The sequence below is a fragment of the Trachurus japonicus genome, chromosome 7 (assembly GCF_045865225.1).
Source record: "Trachurus japonicus isolate A0001 chromosome 7, Traja_1.0".
Lineage (NCBI taxonomy): Eukaryota > Metazoa > Chordata > Actinopteri > Carangiformes > Carangidae > Trachurus > Trachurus japonicus.
This window is the reverse complement of record NC_140913.1, coordinates 34,891,670-34,914,169: the sequence shown is the minus strand read 5'-3', so window position 1 is coordinate 34,914,169 and position 22,500 is coordinate 34,891,670. Positions and strand designations below refer to the sequence as shown.

The following is a 22,500-nucleotide window of genomic DNA, read 5'->3' as shown; positions in this document are numbered from 1 at the left end:
TTTCAGGTAAAACCTCTTTTAGGCCGTGAAAATAGGCCGTTTCTTTGGGTCCGTTCACAACACTGTATGTTGTAAATCTCTGGGCAGGGCTATTATGGGCTGGCGTTGCTAACGGGAGGAGTGCAGAGAGTCTTCTACTGCAATTAAAGTACTTAGGGGCTATTTGTAGATCATACAACCCCACCCAAAAAATGCTACTATCCCTTTAAGTGCAGTAAATGGTAAAAGTGTGAACACCTGCTCCTGATCACATTTATTAATCTTTATTTTTCTGGGAGGAGGATGTTGCTTCATTGTGTTGTTGTGTCGTCGTTGTGTTATACAGACAGAACTTCCTCCTGACCTTGTGTCCGTGCATTTTCCTCTAATCAACACCGTGTCAGGGCTGCAACTATTAATCTGTCAACTTATCGATTAGTTTTTTGGTCAATAAACTGTTAAAAAATGTTGTAAAACATCAGTCAGTGTTTCTCAAACCACCAGACGACATCGTCCTCAAATGTCTTGTTTTGTCCACAAACCAAAGAGAGACTCAGTTTATTGTCATAAAGGAACAAAGAAACCAGAAATATTCACATTGAAGAAGCTGCAATCAGAGAATTTGGGCTTTTTGGTGCAGTGAGGAGGAACGGAGCGTTACACTGATGCTGCATTCACCTGCAGTCGGGCAGACGGCCGTCGCTAACAAACCAGATGTCATTTTAGTCACAGAAGTCCAGAGAAAGCCAGTAAAACAATACCACATCGCCATGACAACATATTGTCACGTGTATTGTTTTGCCTCGTGCTGACGGACCACTTGTTTACATAGAGGCTTGTTTATGCCGTTACTCTGCCGTCTGCCCAATTTCAGGTGAATGCAGCATGAAAAATACGACTGAGTTGCTTGAGATCTACAACCACAACGCTGGATGGGAGGAATTCCTACACAATGTCCCTTTAACCTGAAACTGGTTTATTATGTTTACGTTACTGTTGCACATAGTAAAATGTGAATTTAAAACATTGTAGTTTCTGCATTTATTGTCAAAGTTTTTATCAGTAATAGAGTGAAAATGAGTCGATTAACAGAGTGCCCCACTACATTTTATACTTATGCCAAAATATAATCGCTAGATTTATTGTTCAACTAATCTAGTGATTAATCTTTGGTTGACGATGAGTAAATAACAAAAACATTGACGTCCATCTGCCGTCTGCCCAATTTCAGGTGAATGCAGCATGAAAAATACGATTGAGTTGCTTGTGATCTACAACCACAACGCTAGATGGGAGGAATTCCTACACAATGCACCTTTAAAGAACTACTCGAACTGATTTTTAGATTATCAGAATAGTTGATAATTAATTTAATAACCGATTATTGTTGGATTAATGGATGAATCGTTGCAGCTGTGACTCAGGAGAGTGAATGTGTGTGTTCTGCAGGAATGCATCCTGTCTGGGATCATGTCTGTGAACGGGAAGAAGGTTCTGCACATGGACAGGAACCCGTACTACGGCGGAGAGAGCTCCTCCATCACCCCGCTGGAGGAGGTAGGAGGCAACCACACGCTCCTCACAGCCAGAAAACACAATCAGTATAGTTTTATAGTTTTATGTTGCCCTCAACGACGACATCTGGGTTTTTTTCTGCTTTTTTCTTTTTTTTGTTTTTGTTCCTTCCAGTGCCGTCAGCTTCATTTATCCTCGTGATGCTGCAGATTCTGAGCTTTATAGATTTCTGCTGCTGATGATGATGATGTCTGTCTGTCTGTCTGTCTGTCTGTCTGTCTGTCTGTCTGTCTGTCTGTCTGTCTGTCTGTCTGTCTGTCTGTCTGTCTGTCTGTCTCTCCTCCTCAGCTCTACAAGCGCTTCACCCTACCAGAGAGTCCACCTGAGTCAATGGGCCGAGGACGAGACTGGAACGTCGACCTCATCCCCAAGTTCCTCATGGCCAACGGTCAGAGCCTCGCTGTGTTCAGCACCTTCAGAGATTGGTCACTTTTATGTCGCTAGTTTTTGACATTGACACCAAAATATTCAGGAGTAGGGTTACAAAGGGGCGGAAAATTTCCAGTAAATTCCCGGTAAATTCCCAGAAACGTTAAAGCAGAAGTCAGGTGAATGTTTGTGTTAATATAAGTCTTAAATAGTTATATCTTCCGACAGCAATCACTCCTATAGAGTGTTTGGTCTGAAACACGGGTCTGTCAGTCACTCTGCTCTGCTCTGAGCCCAGGAGAAAACTTTCCTTGTATCCTACAACCTTTATCCAATGAGGAGAGAGAACGGCATAAAGGGGCAGTCCTCTCTGTGTGTGCAGCCAAGGGATGTGCGTGAATGTGGTGACGTAGGGACGAGGGACTGCTAACTCCATCGGCTGACAGGAAGTTAGACAAAACCACCGGATCGCTTACTGATAGCTTTAAGTTTCTTAACTTTAAATTAAGCTGGGGAATTTTGGAAATATTCCAAATTGGAAACGTTCCGTGGGAATTATTGGGAATTTATAGGAATTAACTGGAAATTCGGGGGTAATTTATATATATTATTTTATTTATTATTATTATTCTTTTGGCTTTTTATTGCCTTGAATAGATAGGCTCTATGCACAGCTCCACTACTTCCTGATCTTAAGCCAGCTCCTTTATTTCCTATTACATTATTGGACAAACTGATTAATCCAGGTGTGTCTGCCCTTACAACAATGGTCAGACACACCTGGATTAATCAGTTTGTCCAATAATGTAAGACAGGAAATAAAGGAGCTGCATTAAGTTCAGGAAGTAGTGGAGCTGTGCATGAAGCCTATTGACAGCACAGTGGAGAGAAAGACAGGAAATGGGCGGCAGAGAGGGGGAATGACATGCAGCAAAGGGCCGCCCGATGCGGGGAATTGGGGGTAATTTAAACAAACTGTATCATGTCCAAACATAAATGTAAATATTTAGTTTAATCATAAGCAGACATCCAAAATAATACAATTTAAAAACATTTCAACAGATTTATTTGTGAGTAGAACTTTATGAAGTTTTAATTCTTGCACATTCATTCTTGAACAACAAAAACATGAATGTTGAGTAAAATATTACTCATGTGATATGTGTGTGTGTGTGTGTGTGTGTTCAGGCCAGCTGGTGAAGATGCTGCTCTACACAGAAGTGACCCGGTACCTGGACTTCAAGGTGGTGGAGGGAAGCTTCGTCTACAAAGGAGGGAAGATCTACAAGGTGCCGTCGACCGAGACCGAGGCGCTGGCTTCAAGTGAGTCGGAGTTAAAACCACCGACCTGAAACCTCCTGCAGGACTCAGAGCTTTGCCCCTAAACGGAGGCTTTTTGCCCCAAGAATTTAAAGGGGAATTGACGTTTTTTACAATCTGGACCTTATTTCTAGCATAACATACGATCATTTCCTCCCCCAGATAACTTTGGTGTCATTCCAAGTGGTTGTGATGAAATGAGCTCCAGCCGAGAGGCGCGTATATCCGTATAATGGAGTCTACAGGGTCTAAATAACACATTATCTGCAGAGAAACTCCTTCATTTCACCAATATTTAGTTCTGATAGGCTAGTGCTATTCCCCTCTGAGTCCGGGGTTAGCTGTTATCAACATCCGGGGTCTGTAGGTTCGTTTCTGCGTGTTTCTGACTTGTCAGAACAAAATGAGCAGCTGGATGAAGTTCAGCTTCCACAGGCTTCCTCTCCTCAACCTGGACTCACTAAAGCTCCGGCTAGTTGAGATAAAAATGGACCCGAATGCCGAAGCAGAATGATTATTATCAGAATGAGCCGGGCGGCGCTCAGAGATGACATCATCCAGGTCAGAGGTCAGTAGGTCAACCTACAGAGGAAATGATCGGATTTTATTCTAGAAATAGGGTCCAGGTTGTAAAAAATCGGCAATTATTCTTTAAAGACAGTGAAATGTATCTACTTTATCTACTTGCTCATGTGCAGCCAGTAGATTTGCCAGATTCTTTTAAACACAAGTGGCGACTCAAGGTGTCAGGACAGTGTTTGGATCATGAATGAAGAGGAAACTAAACAGTGAGTGTGGAGCCTTGTCCTTGTGTCTGAACCTGCAGATCTGATGGGGATGTTCGAGAAGCGACGGTTTCGTAAGTTCTTAGTCTTTGTGGCCAATTTCGACGAGAACGACCCGAAGACCTTCGAGGGCGTCGACCCCAAAACCACGACGATGAGGGACGTGTACAAGAAGTTCGACCTGGGCCAGGACGTGATCGACTTCACGGGCCACGCCCTGGCGCTCTACAGGACGGACGAGTAAGAACAAGAACAACAGAACACCAGACGGCTTCATCTGTCTCATCCGTCCCAGAGGAGCAGCTCAGTTTAGCAGTAAAACCAGACACAGACGCTCACAAGCAGCTTAATAAATACAACAACACATGAGCAGAATGCAGATAAATGAAGTGTTTTATTCATTACACATAGATACTAATGTAAAGGTTTAAAGGGACAGTTCAACATTTAGTCAGATGCTCCTCTCACCATAGCCCCTACACTGCAAAAACTCAAAATCTTACCAAGAATATTTGTCTTATTTCTAGCCAAAACAAATCTCATCATACTTAAAATAACTGACTCATCACATTGAAAAGCAGCTTGTTTTTAGACATTTTTTACTTCTTTCAAGCAGATTTTCACTTGAAATGAGTAGAAAAATCCGATAGTGGAGCAAGTTTTTTTTCACTGGCAGATTTTTCTACGTATTTCAAATCAAAATATGCTTGAAAAAAGTAAAAAGTGTCTAAAAACAAGTTAATTTTTAGGTGATGAGTCCAATTTCAAGTGGGAAGAGATTAGTTTTGACTAGAAATGAGACATTTTGACAAGAAATAAGACAAATATTCTTGGAAAGATTTTCAGTTTTTGCAGTGTATAGTCACAGCAGTAGGTTCATCACCTTTAATTATCGGTGCATGTTGTTTTGAGATGGGCGGGGCAGAGACGTGAGCTGCTCAGTGAACGGTCCAGGTCCCCTGTCCCTCATCAAACTCATCAAATACACAATCCAACAACTCTACAACGCTCTGGTGGACAAGTTGTGAGCTGCACATTCACCACGCTATGAGATAATAACACAACGTTACCACACAGAGTTGTTTTAGAGGGAAATGCAGCCGGAACTACATTCCAGACACGGCTGCTGCTGGGCGGAGGGATTTCAGAAGAGAAAGTAGTTCAGGTAACTCTTTAATTTACAGGCTGTTAATTATGTGATAATGTCTAGAAATAGTCAAGAAATAACAGTCAATTTCATGTTTTTCATAAAGGTAATGCTTTGAATATTTTTGGAAAGACCAGAATTTTTCTCCTTTCAATTGACCGATATTTCTGGGCTGTTTAATCAATCGTTATTTCTTGCGCATATTTCTCAACATTACTATGAAATTGACCGTTATTTCTTGGCTATTTTTTGACATTATCACGTAATTAATGGCCTGTAAATTAAAGAGTCACCGTACTTCCAAGTATTTGCTTCATTTAGCGTTAAGATAAAGTCAGAGGACAGGAAGTGGTCGGGTTGGGAGACTATAAAACTTCAACACGTCTTCACAATAAAGCTCTGGCGTGTGTGGTTATTGGTTATTGGTTACTGGTTATTGATGAGTGTTGATGAGCTTCCTGTCTGTTCCTCTCCCAGCTACCTGGACGTTCCCTGTCTGGACACAGTCAACCGGATCAAGCTGTACAGCGAGTCGCTGGCTCGGTACGGGAAGAGCCCCTACCTCTACCCGCTGTACGGGCTGGGAGAGCTGCCGCAGGGATTCGCCAGGTCGAGTTCTCATTTATACCCCATTATTTAATGCAGTGGATATACTGAAGTTAAGTGCAGTGATGATTTTAACGCAGCCGTCGTTTCATTCTTAAAGGTTGAGTGCGATCTACGGAGGAACCTACATGCTGAACAAACCGGTGGATGAGATCGTGATGGAGGGAGGTCACGTGGTCGGAGTGAAGTCTGAGGGCGAGGTACGGCCGCCATGACAGGGATGAGCTTCATTACTATGCAAATTAACCTTTTTAAAATATACAATTATTTTGTATTTATATCATACACACACACACACAGTTGCATGCATACATACAGTATACTGAAATTTGCACTACTATAATAATAATAATAATAATAATGCTAATAAGGATATGAAAAATAAAACAGATGGATAATTAAAAATGATAATAATAATAAAAGAAAAAAGATGAAATAATTTTAAAAAATGAATTAATTAAAAACCAAAAAACAAGGAAACGAAACACAAGGTTCCTTTGGATGTTTAATTATGGTGTAGGTTTCTACAGGGTGTCATTGATTAGACTCCATACCTTTATTGTTGTTCTCCATTACTGCCCTTTCCATGTTCAAATAATATTTCTTTACATTTTTCCAGTGTAAAATAGAAGGGGCTTCCGTATTTTTCCAGTGTTGGAGAATTCATTTCTTAAAAACCTAAGATGAAAAACGTGTTTATTTGCCGTGTTGTTGGTTACATTGCTCTCCTCCTCCTCCTCCTCCTCCTCCTCCGTGCTGCAGGTGGCGCGTTGTAAGCAGCTCATCTGCGACCCCAGCTACATCGCCGACCGCGTCCGCAAGGCCGGTCAGGTGATCCGCGTGATCTGCATCCTCAGCCATCCCATCAAAAACACCAACGACGCCAACTCCTGCCAGATCATCATCCCCCAGAATCAGGTCAACCGCAACTCAGGTGAGCAGCCGCGGCGCTGAACTGAAGTCTTAGTTGAGTTGAGTTTAGTTTAGTTGAGTTGAGTGTGTTTGGGTCAGTGTGAACTAGGGATTTACCCGAACCCGAATATTCAGAAGTTCAGAAATAAAGCTTTGATCCCCAATAGTTTTTCTGTCTGAAGTTTCTCTGCATTATTCAGGAGCTTTTTTCTAAAGAAAAAGAAACGTTTGGATCAGCAGCAGCAACATGACCAGGTGGTTCTGGTTCACACTCCAACACAGCAGGTGGCGCTAATGCAGCTTAACGTTGGTGCTTCCGCCACCATAGAAGCACAACACGAGTAGAGCGCCAAACACAACAGGGTTGCTAAGAAACAGCAACTCCCAGCATGCATTGCATCACAGTAGACAGGAAGTGCTCACCGAACTTAGCATTTTTCTCATAGACGACAATGGGAAAAGAAGCGGCTATAAAACAGTGGATAATGTTTTTTGACTGTCACAACCGCCGCGCAACGACTCGTTTCTCTACCAGAATTTGATCCATTCAGTCCGATTACGTTTGGAAAGTCTAGAAGAGCCGCACCATTCAATTATTTTATTCCCGTTCTAGTTAGCCCAGAGCTAAAGCAGAAGTTAGCCGGCTAGCTCGGCGTAGCACTAGCTCGGCTGAAGTCAGTGCGCCCGGCGCCCACTTCCGGTTTCTTCCCGAATACGAATCCAAAGTTTGTTTTCAAAGCCCGAATCCGAATACAAATAGTGAACTGGCTGTACAGCCCTAGTTTCAACCAGAGTTATTATCGTTCACTAAAACTAGCTCCAACCTCCAGGTTTGATGCTAAACTGCAGTAAAGTAAAGTTTCATCAGATAACAGCAGCTTAGTTGTAGTTTTCTTGTCGATGTCTAAAGCTGCAGGAAGAAAACACCACAGCTCAACATGGGACCAGTTCTCAGCTCCAGCAGCAACAACCCGCGTAGACGTTGTCTTTACTGGGTTTTCTTTACTTTTTAACAGGTCGCCCCAGAAAAGATATTGACCAATGGCAACACTGATCGTTGTCACATGGTTTTTAGTAAAGACATTTCCTGTGAACGCGATAGAGACGAAGCTGAGAAATAAAACAATGTGTCAATATTAGCATCAATTAATGTGAAAACAGCTTCAGTGTCTCAGATGTGAGTCTGACGGGCGGAGTCGCATCACAGAGCGGCACAATGACCCCATTCACACACACACACACACACACACACACACACACACACACTGCTGCTGCTGTTACATGTAATTGATCGGATGTCACGCCTCGTTTCCACGGAAACATCATGTAATGCATATTTTCCAGCTTCCAGCCGCTCAGAGGAACCGGTCTGTTTCAGTGTCTGTGTCCAAAGCAGCTTCTCGCTGATCGACCCGAGGCCACGGACATGACACACACACACACACACACACACAGCAGCATTATGTTGAACTCTTAAAAGCCGCCGTTAGCTCATCACCGATCATATGACCTGTCGTATGTGACGGGGCGTCGACCGTGAAGAATGCATGTGTGTACAGCATGTGTCAGCTCTGAAAACATTTATTAAACTAAAAACATGTGTAACTCTTTAATTTACAACACTTTAATTTAATCACGCGATAATGTCAAGAAACGGCAAAGAAATAACGGTCACTTTCATAGTAATGTCATGTTTTTCATACAGTAAATGTAATAGATTACTCATGCTTTTCATGCTTTGGATTTTTTGGAAAAGGCCAGAATTTAAATCCACCAAGTCGTTGCAATTGACCGATAATCTGGACTGTTTCTACACAATCGTTGTTATTTCTTGGCGATAATTCTGGACATCACTATGAAATTAACCGTCATTTTTGAACAGTGGCAGCTGTGGTGTAGTAGCTGTGGAGACCAGCAGACCGTGACTCCGCCCCCTTTAGGAGACCAACAGACCGTGACTCCGCCCCCTTTAGGAGTCCAGCAGGCCGTGACTCCGCCCCCTTTAGGAGTCCAGCAGGCCGTGACTCCGCCCCCTTTAGGAGACCAACGGACCGTGACCCCGCCCCCTTTAGGAGACCAACGGACCGTGACTCCGCCCCCTTTAGGAGTCCAGCAGGCCGTGACTCCGCCCCCTTTAGGAGACCAGCGGACCGTGACTCCGCCCCCTTTAGGAGACCAGCGGACCGTGACTCCGCCCCCTTTAGGAGACCAGCGGACCGTGACTCCGCCCCCTTTAGGAGACCAACGGACCGTGACTCCGCCTCCTTTAGGAGATCAGCAGACCGTGACTCCGCCCCCTTTATGAGACCAGCAGAACGTGACTCCGCCCCCTTTAGGGGACCAGCAGACCGTGACTCCGCCCCCTTTAAGGGACCAGCAGCAGACCGTGACTCCTCCCCCTTTATGAGACCAGCAGACCGTGACTCCGCCCCCTTTAGGAGACCAACATACCGTGACTCCGCCCCCTTTAGGGGACCAGGAGGCCGTGACTCCTTTAGACAACGTAGAACATGTTTAATCTACATTTTTATTGCACTTTTCTCTCGCTCATGTAAATATAGACCTTTTCAGAGAGTATAAACAAAAACAGGTGTTACCAAGGATACTAATTAAGGCTCCATTCCATTTAGTGTACCAGAGCGTTTTCTAATGAGCCACACCTGTCTTTGTTTCTGAAAAGGTCTATAGCCTACTTTTGAAAGTATTTTTATTTTATTTTTTTAAGGTTTTATTCAAGGTACTGGGGAGTTGGCCGGCCACCTCTGGTTCTGGATATAAATTCACTGTAACAGCTCTATGATAATGGTAATGTGCCAGTGCAGCAGCAGCTCACAGCTGATCTGAGCTCCTCCTCTTGTTAACCCTTTGTGTGCAGACATCTACGTGTGCATGATCTCCTATGCTCACAACGTGGCGGCCCAGGGGAAGTACATCGCCATCGTCAGCACCACAGTGGAGACCAGCGAGCCCGAGGCCGAGATCGAACCGGCCCTGGAGCTGCTGGAGCCCATCGACCAGAAGTCAGTCGCACATTCACGCCGCTGCTTCGTCCTTCTCAACAGTCAGTTCGTTTTAGGATTCATCTGGTGATCGTTGGCTTTGTGTTAAAAGAAAAGTCTTGTTGTTTTTGTCAACAGGTTTGTGGCGATCAGCGACCTGTACGAGCCCACGGACGACGGCACCGAGAGTCAGGTGAGACCGAGTTCCCCCACACAATAAAAACATATTTACGAGTCTTTACAGAAAAACGCAGAGGATTTTTGTGATTGTTGCGGCAAAAATTCTTGATTTTATGGCAAGTTTTCCTCAAAGAAATGGGATGGAATATGTGAGAACTTGCAAAAAATGCAATTTGATGATGAATTTAAAAAAACATTCCCCCAACCCCCTGTTCTCACTCGGCTACGAGTGCTGGAGTATTTAAGTTCTTCTGTTGTTTTATTCCAAATCTCAAACTTAGAAAACATTCCTGACTTTAAACATTAATCTCAGCGTTTGCTCTGAGTTTTCCCACTTTTGTTTTTCTCCTCATGCGAGGTGATAACGTTTCATGTTGTGTAATCACATCCGTTCATAACGTTCCCAAGGCAACACGGGGAAAAGGCTGCTCCCACGTGAACATGCAACATGTTTCAACGTTTCCCAAAGATGTGTAGATAATAAATAGTTTTAAATAATAAATAAATATATAAATGTTTTAAAAGCATCAGATTTGTTTAAATGTACATTTTTTGTTCATGCCGGTTTTATGACTTTTGAAATGACGTCTGAAGTTAGACTGAATGTTCGTCAAAATGTCAAATGGTGCAATCACCTACACTGGATTTCAGTGTAAACTGAAAACATTACACTGAATAGATTGTTTTTTTGCTGTTTCTATATTTGAATTTCAATGTATAACCTGGCAGGACATGTCCTAAACTAAAAAAAATGTTTTTTTTCTAAATAATGCGACAAATTATGTAAAATTTGTTAAGAAACATGGTGTTGCATCATAAAAGTGAATTACGTTTATTTCACATTTGAGTCCATTTGAGATTTATTTTCCTGTGTCGGCAGATTTTTATGAAAAAAACACCGGTTACACAACTTGACATTAGGTTGCATCACATCATTGACCCTTATGCAACTTTTTTGCAACGGAAATCTATGATGAAATCCTACAAGACCTAAAGATTTTGCACAATTTGGAACAGAAAAAATGGACAGTTTTTGTGGCGAAAGTGTTGCAACTTTGGAAAAATGTGACCCCTCCCTGCAGAATATGTGAACTTTGTCTGATTATACGTTGAATTATGCGATCATATAATCATGTTTCTCCTCTTCTTCCTCCTCCTCCTCTTCCTCAGGTGTTCGCCTCGCGGTCCTACGACGCCACCACCCACTTCGAGACGACCTGCAACGACATCAAGGACATCTACAAGCGCATGACCGGGAGCGACTTTGACTTTGAGAACATGAAACGCAAACAGAACGACGTGTTTGGGGAGGATGAGCAGTGAGCGGGCGGCGAGGGGGCGGAGCTAGGGGAGGAGACAGCGAGGGGGGGGCGGGGCTTTAAAACAAACAACACACGGGTTCATTGGTTGAATTAAAAGGAGGAGGAGGAGGAGGAGGAGGAGTTTGTCTCTGCTCGCCCTCGGCCGTTTGTCTCCTTTTCCTTTCGTCCGTCTCTCCTGTTCAAACACATTAATGCTCTCACACACACACACACACACGCTGTTCAAACACTCACACACTCCCTCTCTCTCTCTGTCACTGAAAAGCAGGGTTGATGCGGTTCTTTCATTCCATCGTAGACTTTCCAGTATACTCATGTCTTAAGTATTATCTTTAGAGGTGACTTTATTACTCGTTGTTGGAGATTTTTCTGAGCATTTCATTCTGTCTGTGACGTCGCACTGCAAAAACTCTACATCTTTACAAGAATATTTGTCTTATTTCTTCTCAAAATGTCTCAATTTTAGTCAAAACTAAACTCTTTCCACTTAAAATAAGACTCATCACCTAAAAATGTACCTATTTTGAGATCATTTTCACTTGTTTCAAACAAATTCAATTGAAATAAGTAGAAAAATCTGCCAGTGAAAGCAGGTTGTTTTTGTGCTTGTAATAAGAAAGAAAAACTTGCTCCACTATCAGATTTTTCTACTTATTTCAAGTGAAAATCAGTTTGAAAGAAGTTAAAAGCTACTTTTTAAATGTGATGAGTCTTATTTTAAGTATAATTAGACTAGAAATGACATTTTGACTAAAAATAAGACAAATATTCTTGGTAAGATTTTGAGTTTTTGCAGTGCTCGCTCTCTCGTCGTGTCGGAGGTCGATCGGTCGCCGGGGGCGACGTGACGGACGCTGTTAATAACAGGCTTTAGTGTAGAAACCCAGTGGGAGGGGCCACACCTCTCCAGGTGACATGCATGCATCTTTTACACACACACACACACACACACACACACACACACACACACACAGACACACACACACAGTAGTATTGTACATAGACTCTGTGACACTGCGGTATGAAGGCTGGACCATTCCACGCATCGCTCCTGTCAACCCTGCTTTCACTTTTCTCTTCTTGGTCTTTTACCTGTTTGTTCAATAGACGCCTCCTTCTCCTTTTGGCACAAATCTGTTGATCGGGCAAAGTTAAACAAAAAAAAAACATTAAAAAAAGAATAAAAAAAATAAACTAAGTGATGACCAGTTACATATAAACGGGCTGTCAGCGCGCTCACTCTGCAATGCTGTTGTGTTTCCCTGTGCTAGCAGCAAGCTAACCAGTTCTATTCTTATTATTACTACTCGTCACCCCCCTTCGAAAAAAAACTACAAAAACAAAAACAAACTGTTCCTTTGTTTTTTTCTCTGTTTTGTGATAGTTTACGTTCTAACACTTTAAATTATTGAAGAGTTTTATTTCTATATATGTGGTGCACATTTTACTGGCTGAAGTTATGAAGTTTACAGAGCTGAAAAAGGTTGAAACTGTGGTCGAAACACAATGATAAAACATTAATTAATTAATGAATTAATTACTAAATAAAAGGGAATGTGTGGAGCTGAGGAGGCAGAGCAGGACGACGGAGACTCGGTGCTGGTGTGACGTCGGTGTCGGTGGTAGAAGAGAGTGAGATGAAGCGCGGCGATGCAGCGGGAAACAGAAGGTGAAGCAGACGGATGATGATGTAGAGTTGAGGTTTTGCGGAGAGCGTTGAGACGGCGGAGACTGAAATTTCGGCTCGTAAAGTGAAAGCACCGGGTTGTTTCCACCTTTTATGTGTTTGTGTGTCACCGAGACGCGTCCGTTCCCCCGTAGAGAAACACACTCTAGTCGCTGTGAAGCTGTGAAGTCAAAACGAACCAAGACCGCTTCTACTTTTTATTATTATATTATTATTATTATTTGGTCGCAGCCTTAATGTTCGGGGCCTGATTCAAATTCAAACGTCTTTTAGGTCCTTTCAAAATAAAATAAGAGTCTGTTTTGTTTTAGCTGAGGTCCTTTCAAAATAAGAGTCTGTTTTGTTTTAACTGAGGTCCTTTCAAAATAAAACAAGAGTCTGTTTTGTTTTAGCTGAGGTCCTTTCAAAATAAGAGTCTGTTTTGTTTTAGCTGAGGTCCTTTCAAAATAAGAGTCTGTTCTGTTTTAGCTGAGGTCAGTCTTGTGCCAAAAAAAATGCTGTTATTGGCAAAAGTCACCGGCAACGTGAAACAAACAAACACAAAGTTCGAGTTTTGTCGTTTGGTTTGTTGCTGTGCAGATCAGTGTTGGTTTTCTACACCTACACTGCAAAAACTCAACATTTTACCAAGAATATTTGTCTTATTTCTAGTCAAAACTAATCTCATTCTACTTAAAATAAGACTCATCACATAACAAGTAGCTTGTTTGGACTTTTTTCAAGCAGATTTTCACTTGAAATAAGTAGAAAAATCTGATAGTGGAGCAAGTTTTTCTTTCTTATTACAAACACAAAACAACTTGCTTTCACTGGCAGATTTTTCTACTTATTTCAAGTGAAAATTATGTAAAAACAAGTGAATTTTTAAGTGATGAGTCTTAGTTTTGACTACAAGACAAATATTCTTGGACAGATGATTTAAACACGCTGCTCTGTGACACATCAACAGACAAACAGATCATTTCCTCTAAAAACAAATCTCTGACTTTGACCAGTTCCCTTAACGAACTCGTCCGGGGCGTTGACGACGTGTCTTATTCTTGTTTATGCTCTTATTATTATAATTATTATTATTTATTTGAATTTCACTGATGTTTTGTGGGAAAAAAAGCCGGTTTGGATGCTGTTAGTTTCTGATCCGACGACAAAATGGATTTTAAAAGCGATGATGAAGATGAAGACCTTTAGTTTTTAGTTTAGTTTTGTTTGTTATTTGCTGTGTTCATGTGTTATTGTTTTACCTGAATTACCTTAAATCATTCCAGTGTGGCATCATCATCATCATCATCATCATCATCATCATCATCATGTCGATACGATTCTTTCGCTTCACGCTCAGATTGGTGTGTGTGTGCTCTTCATCCTGGAAACAAGTTTATGAGATAAAACTGGAACACTGTTTACTGTTTGAACATAGATATATTTGAATCTCCTTCATCACTCAGCATCAAATACTGTCCTCTCTCTCTCTCTCTCTCTCTCTCTCTCTTTCTCTCTTTTTTAATTTATTGAAGACAACAGAAGCCTAATGTGTTGTTGGTCGTACTGTTTCTGATTTCCATCCAGTTTGGCCTCAAACAAACAAAACAAAACAAAATAAAATAAAATAAAACATCCCTTTGGAAATTGACAAAAATGAAAATACAATAGTTCAGGCTGAGTAGTAGAAAAACTTAACTGTCCTTGTTTGATCACTAGTATGTGAACAATGCCTAATGTCTTGTGTAACAAATAAAAACGAATTAAACTATGAATGAAATGATAGAAAAATAAAAAAAAAAGCACATGGCAAAAAAAACCTGTGGGGGAAAGAGCCTGAGTTTGTTCTGGAGTTTCTACACACACACACACACACATCAGATTTATATATATAATATATATATATACTGTATACATATATATATACACACTTGTACTAGAAATACAGAGTGATACACATTTAATATTAATAATAATAATCACATTATTGTTGGAGCAGAAGGATTTTCCGTCTTGGTTTAATAATCGTCCACTGGTGATGAGATGAAGAAGAATCTGAGTCGGTGCTGCTGCTGCAACATGCTGCCGTTGCCATGTCGACCGGCCGGCTGAACATTGTGTCTCTGTCAGAAAACACGGAGCTCGAATCTGTTTCAGATCGTCATCATCACCATCGGTCCTTCATCACGTTTCCTCGTCAATTATTATCTCAAGGGAATTTAAATCAAATGCAACTGGACTATAACCATGTCCGGTTACATTCGATTTAAAGGGATAGTTCAACATTTTGGCAAATTGGCCCATTGCCATAATCGCTATAGTCATAGCAGTAGGTTCGTTACCTTTAATTGTCGGTGCAAGCTGTTTTTAGAACGGCGGAGCAGAGCCGTGAGCTGCTCAGAGCTACGCTACGGAGGCTCATTATGGGATTTCTTGGTTTCCCTCATCAAACTCATCAAATACACAATCCAACAACTCCACAACGCTCTGGTGGACAAGTTGTGAGCTGCACATTCACCACGCTATGAGATAATAACACAACGTTACCACACAGAGTTGTTTTAGAGGGAAATTCATGCAAAACCACTGATGCACGTTGCCTTCAGGGACAGTTTTTCATCAACAGTCTCTGTATTTACCCTGTTTTTACCTCGAAAACGGCTCAGTTTCGTAACGTTCCATTATTATCTCATAGCGTGGTGAATGTGCAGCTCACAACTTGTCCACCAGAGCGTTGTGGAGTTGTTGGATTGTGTATTTGATGAGTTTGATGAGGGAAACCAAGAAATCCCATAATGAGCCTCTGTAGCGTAGCTCTGAGCAGCTCACGGCTCTGCTCCGCCGTTCTAATCTAGGGATTATGGCAATGGGTCAATTTGCCAAAATGTCGAACTATCCCTTTAAATTTCCTTGAGGTAACTACGACCTGGACAAATGAGAATATTCACAGGCTCCTCGTTAGTTACTGTTCCTCCGTTCCTCTGCAGCTTCGTTTCAGTCTCTTCTCTGGTTTGGTCTCCGCTCCACCTGGAGAACAATGTCAATGTCATGGAGTCCCACTTCCTGTCCGTCCTTATATTTGTATCCAATCAGCAGCAGGTGGAGCTTCCTGTCTCTGTCTGTGTGTGTGTCTGTGTCTGTGTCTGTGTCTGTGTCTGTGTCTGTGTCTGTGTGTGTGTCTGTGCCGGTCAGCCCCGGTGCTGCGGCAGCACCACGTAGCTGCGGTACGGCCGGCCCAGCAGCCTCTGCACCTCGGCCTTGGCCACCACCCAGCACTTCCCCGCGTGGCGCCGCCTCACCGTGTCCTTCAGGCTCTTGTCCTGCAGCGTGACCCACAGCTGCTCCGCCCCCAGCCTCAGGACGCCTCTGGGGGGGGAACCGGCTCGCTGGGGGGCAGCCGGGTCCTTCACCACCGTCACACTCATGTCAGCGTGTTGGAACTGGCCTGAGGGAGAAACAACGACAATCTGTTCACTCAACTACTGTATTTATAATAATAATAACAATATGTCAGACTCATAGAGGTTCAACTGCTCAGATCCTTTACTGAAGTAAAAAAGTACCATAGTAAGTTGAGTAAAAGTAAAATCTGTAGAATGAATTTAAAGTTTCAAAAGTAAAAATAATTCTTGTGTTTAAATCACAATCTCAACACTTGTGCAACATCCTATAAGCATCGTTTTACTGTTGAAACTGGCCTGAGGGCACGAAAACTACAACAACGGCCGAATGTAACTTAATCTGTTCACTCAATTACTGAATTCATAAAAATAATAATAATTTTAATTTAATTTAAAGCTACATTGTGTAGGAATTCCTCCCATCCAGCGTTGTGGTTGTATATCTCAAGCAACTCAATGGTATTTTTCATGCTGCATTCAGGTGAAATTGGGCAGACGGCAGACGGACGACAGCCGCTGCACGTAACGGCATAAACAAGCCTCTATGTAAACAAGTGGTCCGTCAGCACGAGGCAAAACAACACACGTGACAATATGTTGTCATGGCGATGTGGTATTGTTTTACCGGCTTTCTCTGGACTTCTGTGACTAAAATGACATCTGGTTTGTTAGCGACGGCCGTCTGCCCGACTGCAGGTGAATGCAGCATCAGTGTAAGTCAACGCTCCATTTTCCCCTTTTTCTTATTATTGACTGTAGTACTTTAACATTTACTCTCTTGGTACTGAAGTAAAGAATGTTGCCAACAGTTGATTTACCCAGAAGGATTATTAAAGTATCTAACTAACTAACTATCTAACTAACTAACTAACTAACTAACTAACTAACTAACTAACTAACTAACTAACTAACTTACCCAGAAGGATTATTAAAGTATCTAACTAACTAACTAACTAACTAACTAACTAACTTACCCAGAATGATTATTAAAGTATCTAACTTACTAATTTACTTACCCAGAAGGATTATTAAAGTATCTGACTAACTAAATAACTTACCCAGTAGGATTATTAAAGTATCTGACTAACTAACTAACTTACCCAGAAGGATTATTAAAGTATCTGACTAACTAAGTAACTTACCCAGTAGGATTATTAAAGTATCTGACTAACTAACTAACTAACTTACCCAGAAGGATTATTAAAGTATCTAACTAACTAACTAACTAACTAACCCAGAAGGATTATTAAAGTATCTAACTAACTAACTAACTTACCCAGAAGGATTATTAAAGTATCTGACTAACTAACTAACTTACCCAGAAGGATTATTAAAGTATCTGACTAACTAACTAATTTACCCAGAAGGATTATTAAAGTATCTGACTAACTAAGTAACTTACCCAGTAGGATTATTAAAGTATCTGACTAACTATCTAACTAACTAACCCAGAAGGATTATTAAAGTATCTGACTAACTAAGTAACTTACCCAGTAGGATTATTAAAGTATCTGACTAACTAACTAACTAACTAACTTACCCAGAAGGATTATTAAAGTATCTAACTAACTAACTAACTAACTAACTAACTAACTAACTAACCCAGAAGGATTATTAAAGTATCTAACTAACTAACTAACTTACCCAGAAGGATTATTCAAGTATCTGACTAACTAACTAACTTACCCAGAAGGATTATTAAAGTATCTGACTAACTAACTAATTTACCCAGAAGGATTATTAAAGTATCTGACTAACTAACTAACTAACTAACTAACTAACTTACCCAGAAGGACTATTAAAGTATCTGACTAACTAACTAACTAACTAACTTACCCAGAAGGATTATTAAAGTATCTAACTAACTAAGTAACTAACTAACTTACCCAGAAGAACTATTAAAGTATCTAACTAACTAACTAATTTACCCAGAAGGATTATTAAAGTATCTAACTAATTATGTAACTAACTAACTAACTAACTAACTTACCCAGAAGGATTATTAATGTATCTAACTAACTAAGTAACTAACTAACTAACTTACCCAGAAGGATTATTAAATTATCTAACTAACTAAGTAACTAACTAACTTACCCAGAAGGATTATGCAAGTATCTAACTAACTAACTAATTTACTCAGAAGGATTATTAAAGTATCTAACTAACTAAGTAACTAACTAACTTGCCCAGAAGGATTATGCAAGTATCTAACTAACTAACTAATTTACCCAGAAGGATTATTAAAGTATCTAACTAACTAACTAACTAACTAACTAACTAACTAACTAACTAACTAACTAACTAACTTACTTACCCAGAAGGACTATTAAAGTATCTGACTAACTAACTAACTAACTTACCCAGAAGGATTATTAAAGTGTCTAACTAACTAAGTAACTAACTAACTTACCCAGAAGGACTATTAAAGTATCTAACTAACTAACTAACTAATTTACCCAGAAGGATTATTAAAGTATCTAACTAACTATGTAACTAACTAAGTAACTAACTAACTTACCCAGAAGGATTATTAAAGTATCTAACTAACTAAGTAACTAACTAACTAACTTACCCAGAAGGATTATTAAAGTATCTAACTAACTAAGCAACTAACTAACTTACCCAGAAGGATTATGCAAGTATCTAACTAACTAACTAATTTACCCAGAAGGATTATTAAAGTATCTAACTAACTAAGTAACTAACTAACTTACCCAGAAGGATTATTAAAGTATCTAACTAACTAACTAACTAACTAACTAGCTAACTAACTTACCCAGAAGGATTATTAAAGTATCTAACTAACTAACTAATTTACCCAGAAGGATTATTAAAGTATCTAACTAACTAACTAACTTACCCAGAAGGATTATTAAAGTATCTAACTAACTATCTAACTAACTAAGTAACTTACCCAGAAGGCCGTGCGTGGCGGGTGAGAGGCCGCGGCCGTCAGCGATGTAGAAGCCGAGGTAACTAACTAACTAACTAACTAAGTAACTAACTAACTAACTAACTAAGTAACTTACCCAGAAGGCCGTGCGTTGAGGCCGACAGGCCGCGGCCATCAGCGATGTAGAAGCCGAGGTAACTAACTAACTAACTAAGTAACTAACTAACTAAGTAACTTACCCAGAAGGCCGTGCATGGCGGGCGAGAGGCCGTGGCCGTCAGCAATGTAGAAGCCGAGGTAACTAACTAACTAACTAACTAACTAACTAACTAACTAACTAACTAACTAACTAACTAACTAACTAACTAACTAACTAACTAACTAACTAACTATCTATCTAACTAACTAACTAACTAACTAACTAACTAACTAACTTACCCAGAAGGCCGTGCGTTGAGGCCGACAGGCCGCGGCCATCTGCGATGTAGAAGCCGAGGTAACTAACTAAGTAACTAACTAAGTAACTTACCCAGAAGGCCGTGGGTCGAGGCCGACAGGCCGCGGCCGTCAGCGATGTAGAAGCCGAGGTGCGCCATCTGCAGGTAGCTGGGGTGTCGGTAGCGGTGCAGCAGCACCAGGAAGCGCAGCTCATTGGCCAGCTCCACCCAGCAGCCGCGGTGGTTGTCCACGGTTACGGCCACGCCCTGCCTCAGCAGCGCCCCCTGCTGGCCGAGGGGCAGCACGTCGCGCCCCTCCCCCTCCACCGCCACGCCGTCCAGCGTCACGGTGACGGTGATGCTGCCCGAGCCGCCGGTCGGGGCCGTGATGGTGAGGCGGTTGAAGTAAGTTCTGGATCGATCCTCCGCTCCGAGTTTAGACGGAGCGCCGACCAGCTGGCCGTCCACCACGATGCCTGAGGAGGAGGAGGAGGAAACACATGGAGATGATTCATAAAAACACATGGAACTATTATTATAACCTTTATTTAAACTCGAAGCAACCTCATTTACACCTAGGGTTACAAAGGGGCGGAAAATCTCCAGTAAATTTCAGATGAATTTCCAGCAACTTTCCATGGGAAGTTAAAGGGACAACGAGGAGTTTCTATTTGGTTATAAAAAAGTCTCATATTAATGTGGATGAATCTACGTTACCACTTGTTAACTCATTGAGTGCCGCGCTCCTTTCCAAAGTTTTAGTCAAGTGTACCGGCAAATTAGACCATATTTGACTTTTTATTTTAGAGCCATAGTGTATTCTATATTATTGCCACCAACACATACTGTAGCTCATTTGAAAGGTTTAACTTTATCCTTCAAATGGCCACAAACCGTTTGTTTCTACGTGCCTCCGTTCCTGAGAAAAGTCAAGCTAAACATGGCTGGGTTTCACCAAAATCCCTCCTTTTTTTCTAGAAAAGGAGATAGAGCGTCTTTTATGAAAGGTGCTCTGTTTGTGCCTGTCGCTCTTCAGACACTCGCATTTCTGGATCAAAGGGCTTGTATAAGATAAATATACACAACAATTGTTGTTCTATTCACAAAACCACCATCGGGGGCGGGGGGGGCGCCACTAAACAACAATAACACAGACGCACCGTGCCGTGTCACAGCCTCTCGCCGCGGAACGTGAGGCTCTGCCGGCCACAGCGGCTCGCGAACACCGGTCCCGCCGGTGGTCGCGGTCCGTCTGTGGTACGGGTCGGTGGTGCCGGTCTGCTTTGACCCAGAGACCATCAGATTTTACCGCGGGAGGACTTTGGGGAGGACACGGTGTTGCTCCAGATGAAGACCGGGCGGGACAGTGGGCTGAGAGCTTCCTGGTTCAGCTCCCAGCTGCTGCAGCCTCGCGGGTGAGAGCAGAGCAGCTGCGGAGCAGCTGCGCTGCATCTGCATGCAGAACTCCGTTTGCAGAAGCTGAGTTATGATAAAAACTTCCAGATCATGAGCTGTCATGTGACTTTGATCGTCATCTATTTCAGTTCTCCTCGTCGTAGAGTCCCCATATTTACATATAATGTGTATTAAAGTGTCTATTTTCATAATTTAAAAAAAAAGCAAAAAACGAAAAATTTCGTTTTTGGCACTCAACGCATGGGAACGAAAAACGAGAAATTACGTGGTTGGCACGGTTTTGTCTCTATGGTTATTTTGTTATTATTAGTGGTGGTGGAAATGCTGGGCGAGCCGACCAGCGTTTCTTTACTTTCGGTTTCGTGGCGAGTCATGAGAATAACGCCGCCGTATGAATCTCCGTTTATGGTGGGAACTACGACGGTATGTGATCGTCTTCCAACCTCTGACTTTAATTCTTGATGAATGAAAACATGAGTCTGTCTTGCGCCGGTCAAAGAATTTCACGGTGCGGAGGCTCATAAATGTAGTGTGGAAACACTTTGCTTTTCCAAAACTCCTCGTTGTCCCTTTAAGCTGGGGAATTTTGGAAATATTCCAAATTGGAAACTTTCCATGGGAATTATCTGGAAATGGGGGTAATTTAAACAAACTATCATATCCAAACATGAATGGAAATATTTTGTTTTGTCATAAGCAGACATCCATGCAAAATAATACAATTAAAAACATTTCAACAGATTTCAACAGATTTATTTGTGAGTAGAACTTTATCAAGTTTTAATTCTTGTATGAACAATCAATTCTTTTACTGAACAACAAAAACATGAATGTTGAGTAAAATATTACTGTGTACCAGGTCAATGGTTCTTGGTTCCCAACATTTTCTTGAAATTTTACAAACATTTTCTAGAATTTTTTAACTTTTTTTTTTTTTTTTGAGACATTTTTGCCAATTTTTGAAAATAATTTTTTCCACTTTTTATAAAAAAATTTTTTTAAAGATTTTTGAGAAATTTTACCAGTTTTTTCTAGATATGTTTAAACGTTTTTGGAGAAATTGTACTACTTTTTTCCAGAAATGCCTCTACAATATTTCCAACAATTCACGCCATTGGCCCTAATTTGAACGTAAAATTGAGCATGTGACCAAATATTTAGGAGGAAGGGATCATTGATTACAGTAGTAAGTGTGTTACTGTGTTAGCAACACAAATCTATAATTGCCTTAATGTGATAATCAGTGATCCTGAATATGGAAAGTGTCTCATCTTCCCCCCCTCTCCCCTTCACACAGCGACTTACACATTTAACCTAAAACACATAACAAGTTAACACATGTAGCTGGTGTAATGGAGCCGACCTCGGTCTGGATCCTCCAACAGTCTGAGGACGTCGTTGGCTCGACCGTCCACGGTGAAACACAGGTTCTGCTGCAGCTTCGGCAGCTGGACCACAAAGTGGGGGTCCCCATCCACTGCAACGGGAAAACA

General features: G+C 41.4%; 2 protein-coding genes and 1 pseudogene across 3 annotated transcripts in view; 1 reads left to right on the top strand and 2 right to left on the bottom strand.

The window, feature by feature from the left end:
- Positions 1 to 11,658, top strand: part of gdi1 (GDP dissociation inhibitor 1) — a 14,179-nt gene extending 2,521 nt beyond the window's left edge. Inside the window, exons 2-11 of the mRNA XM_085782977.1 lie at positions 1,429 to 1,536; positions 1,843 to 1,942; positions 3,112 to 3,246; positions 4,070 to 4,268; positions 5,653 to 5,784; positions 5,882 to 5,981; positions 6,544 to 6,715; positions 9,569 to 9,713; positions 9,831 to 9,885; positions 11,043 to 11,658. Coding sequence (XP_085639103.1) covers positions 1,429 to 1,536; positions 1,843 to 1,942; positions 3,112 to 3,246; positions 4,070 to 4,268; positions 5,653 to 5,784; positions 5,882 to 5,981; positions 6,544 to 6,715; positions 9,569 to 9,713; positions 9,831 to 9,885; positions 11,043 to 11,195 — 1,299 coding nt within the window. The 3' untranslated portion in view covers positions 11,196 to 11,658. The remainder of the gene's footprint in view (positions 1 to 1,428; positions 1,537 to 1,842; positions 1,943 to 3,111; positions 3,247 to 4,069; positions 4,269 to 5,652; positions 5,785 to 5,881; positions 5,982 to 6,543; positions 6,716 to 9,568; positions 9,714 to 9,830; positions 9,886 to 11,042) is intronic.
- LOC146985221 (P2Y purinoceptor 1-like) overlaps positions 1 to 22,500 on the bottom strand; it is a 254,253-nt pseudogene that overhangs the window by 167,639 nt on the left and 64,114 nt on the right. The gene's annotated exons all lie outside the window — the stretch shown is intronic.
- The window catches only part of itih6 (inter-alpha-trypsin inhibitor heavy chain family member 6), a 36,716-nt gene continuing 30,264 nt past the window's right edge, over positions 16,049 to 22,500 (bottom strand). Inside the window, exons 16-18 of the mRNA XM_085783021.1 lie at positions 22,371 to 22,484; positions 19,684 to 20,067; positions 16,049 to 16,305 (exon numbers count right to left, since the gene is read on the bottom strand). Coding sequence (XP_085639147.1) covers positions 16,049 to 16,305; positions 19,684 to 20,067; positions 22,371 to 22,484 — 755 coding nt within the window. The remainder of the gene's footprint in view (positions 16,306 to 19,683; positions 20,068 to 22,370; positions 22,485 to 22,500) is intronic.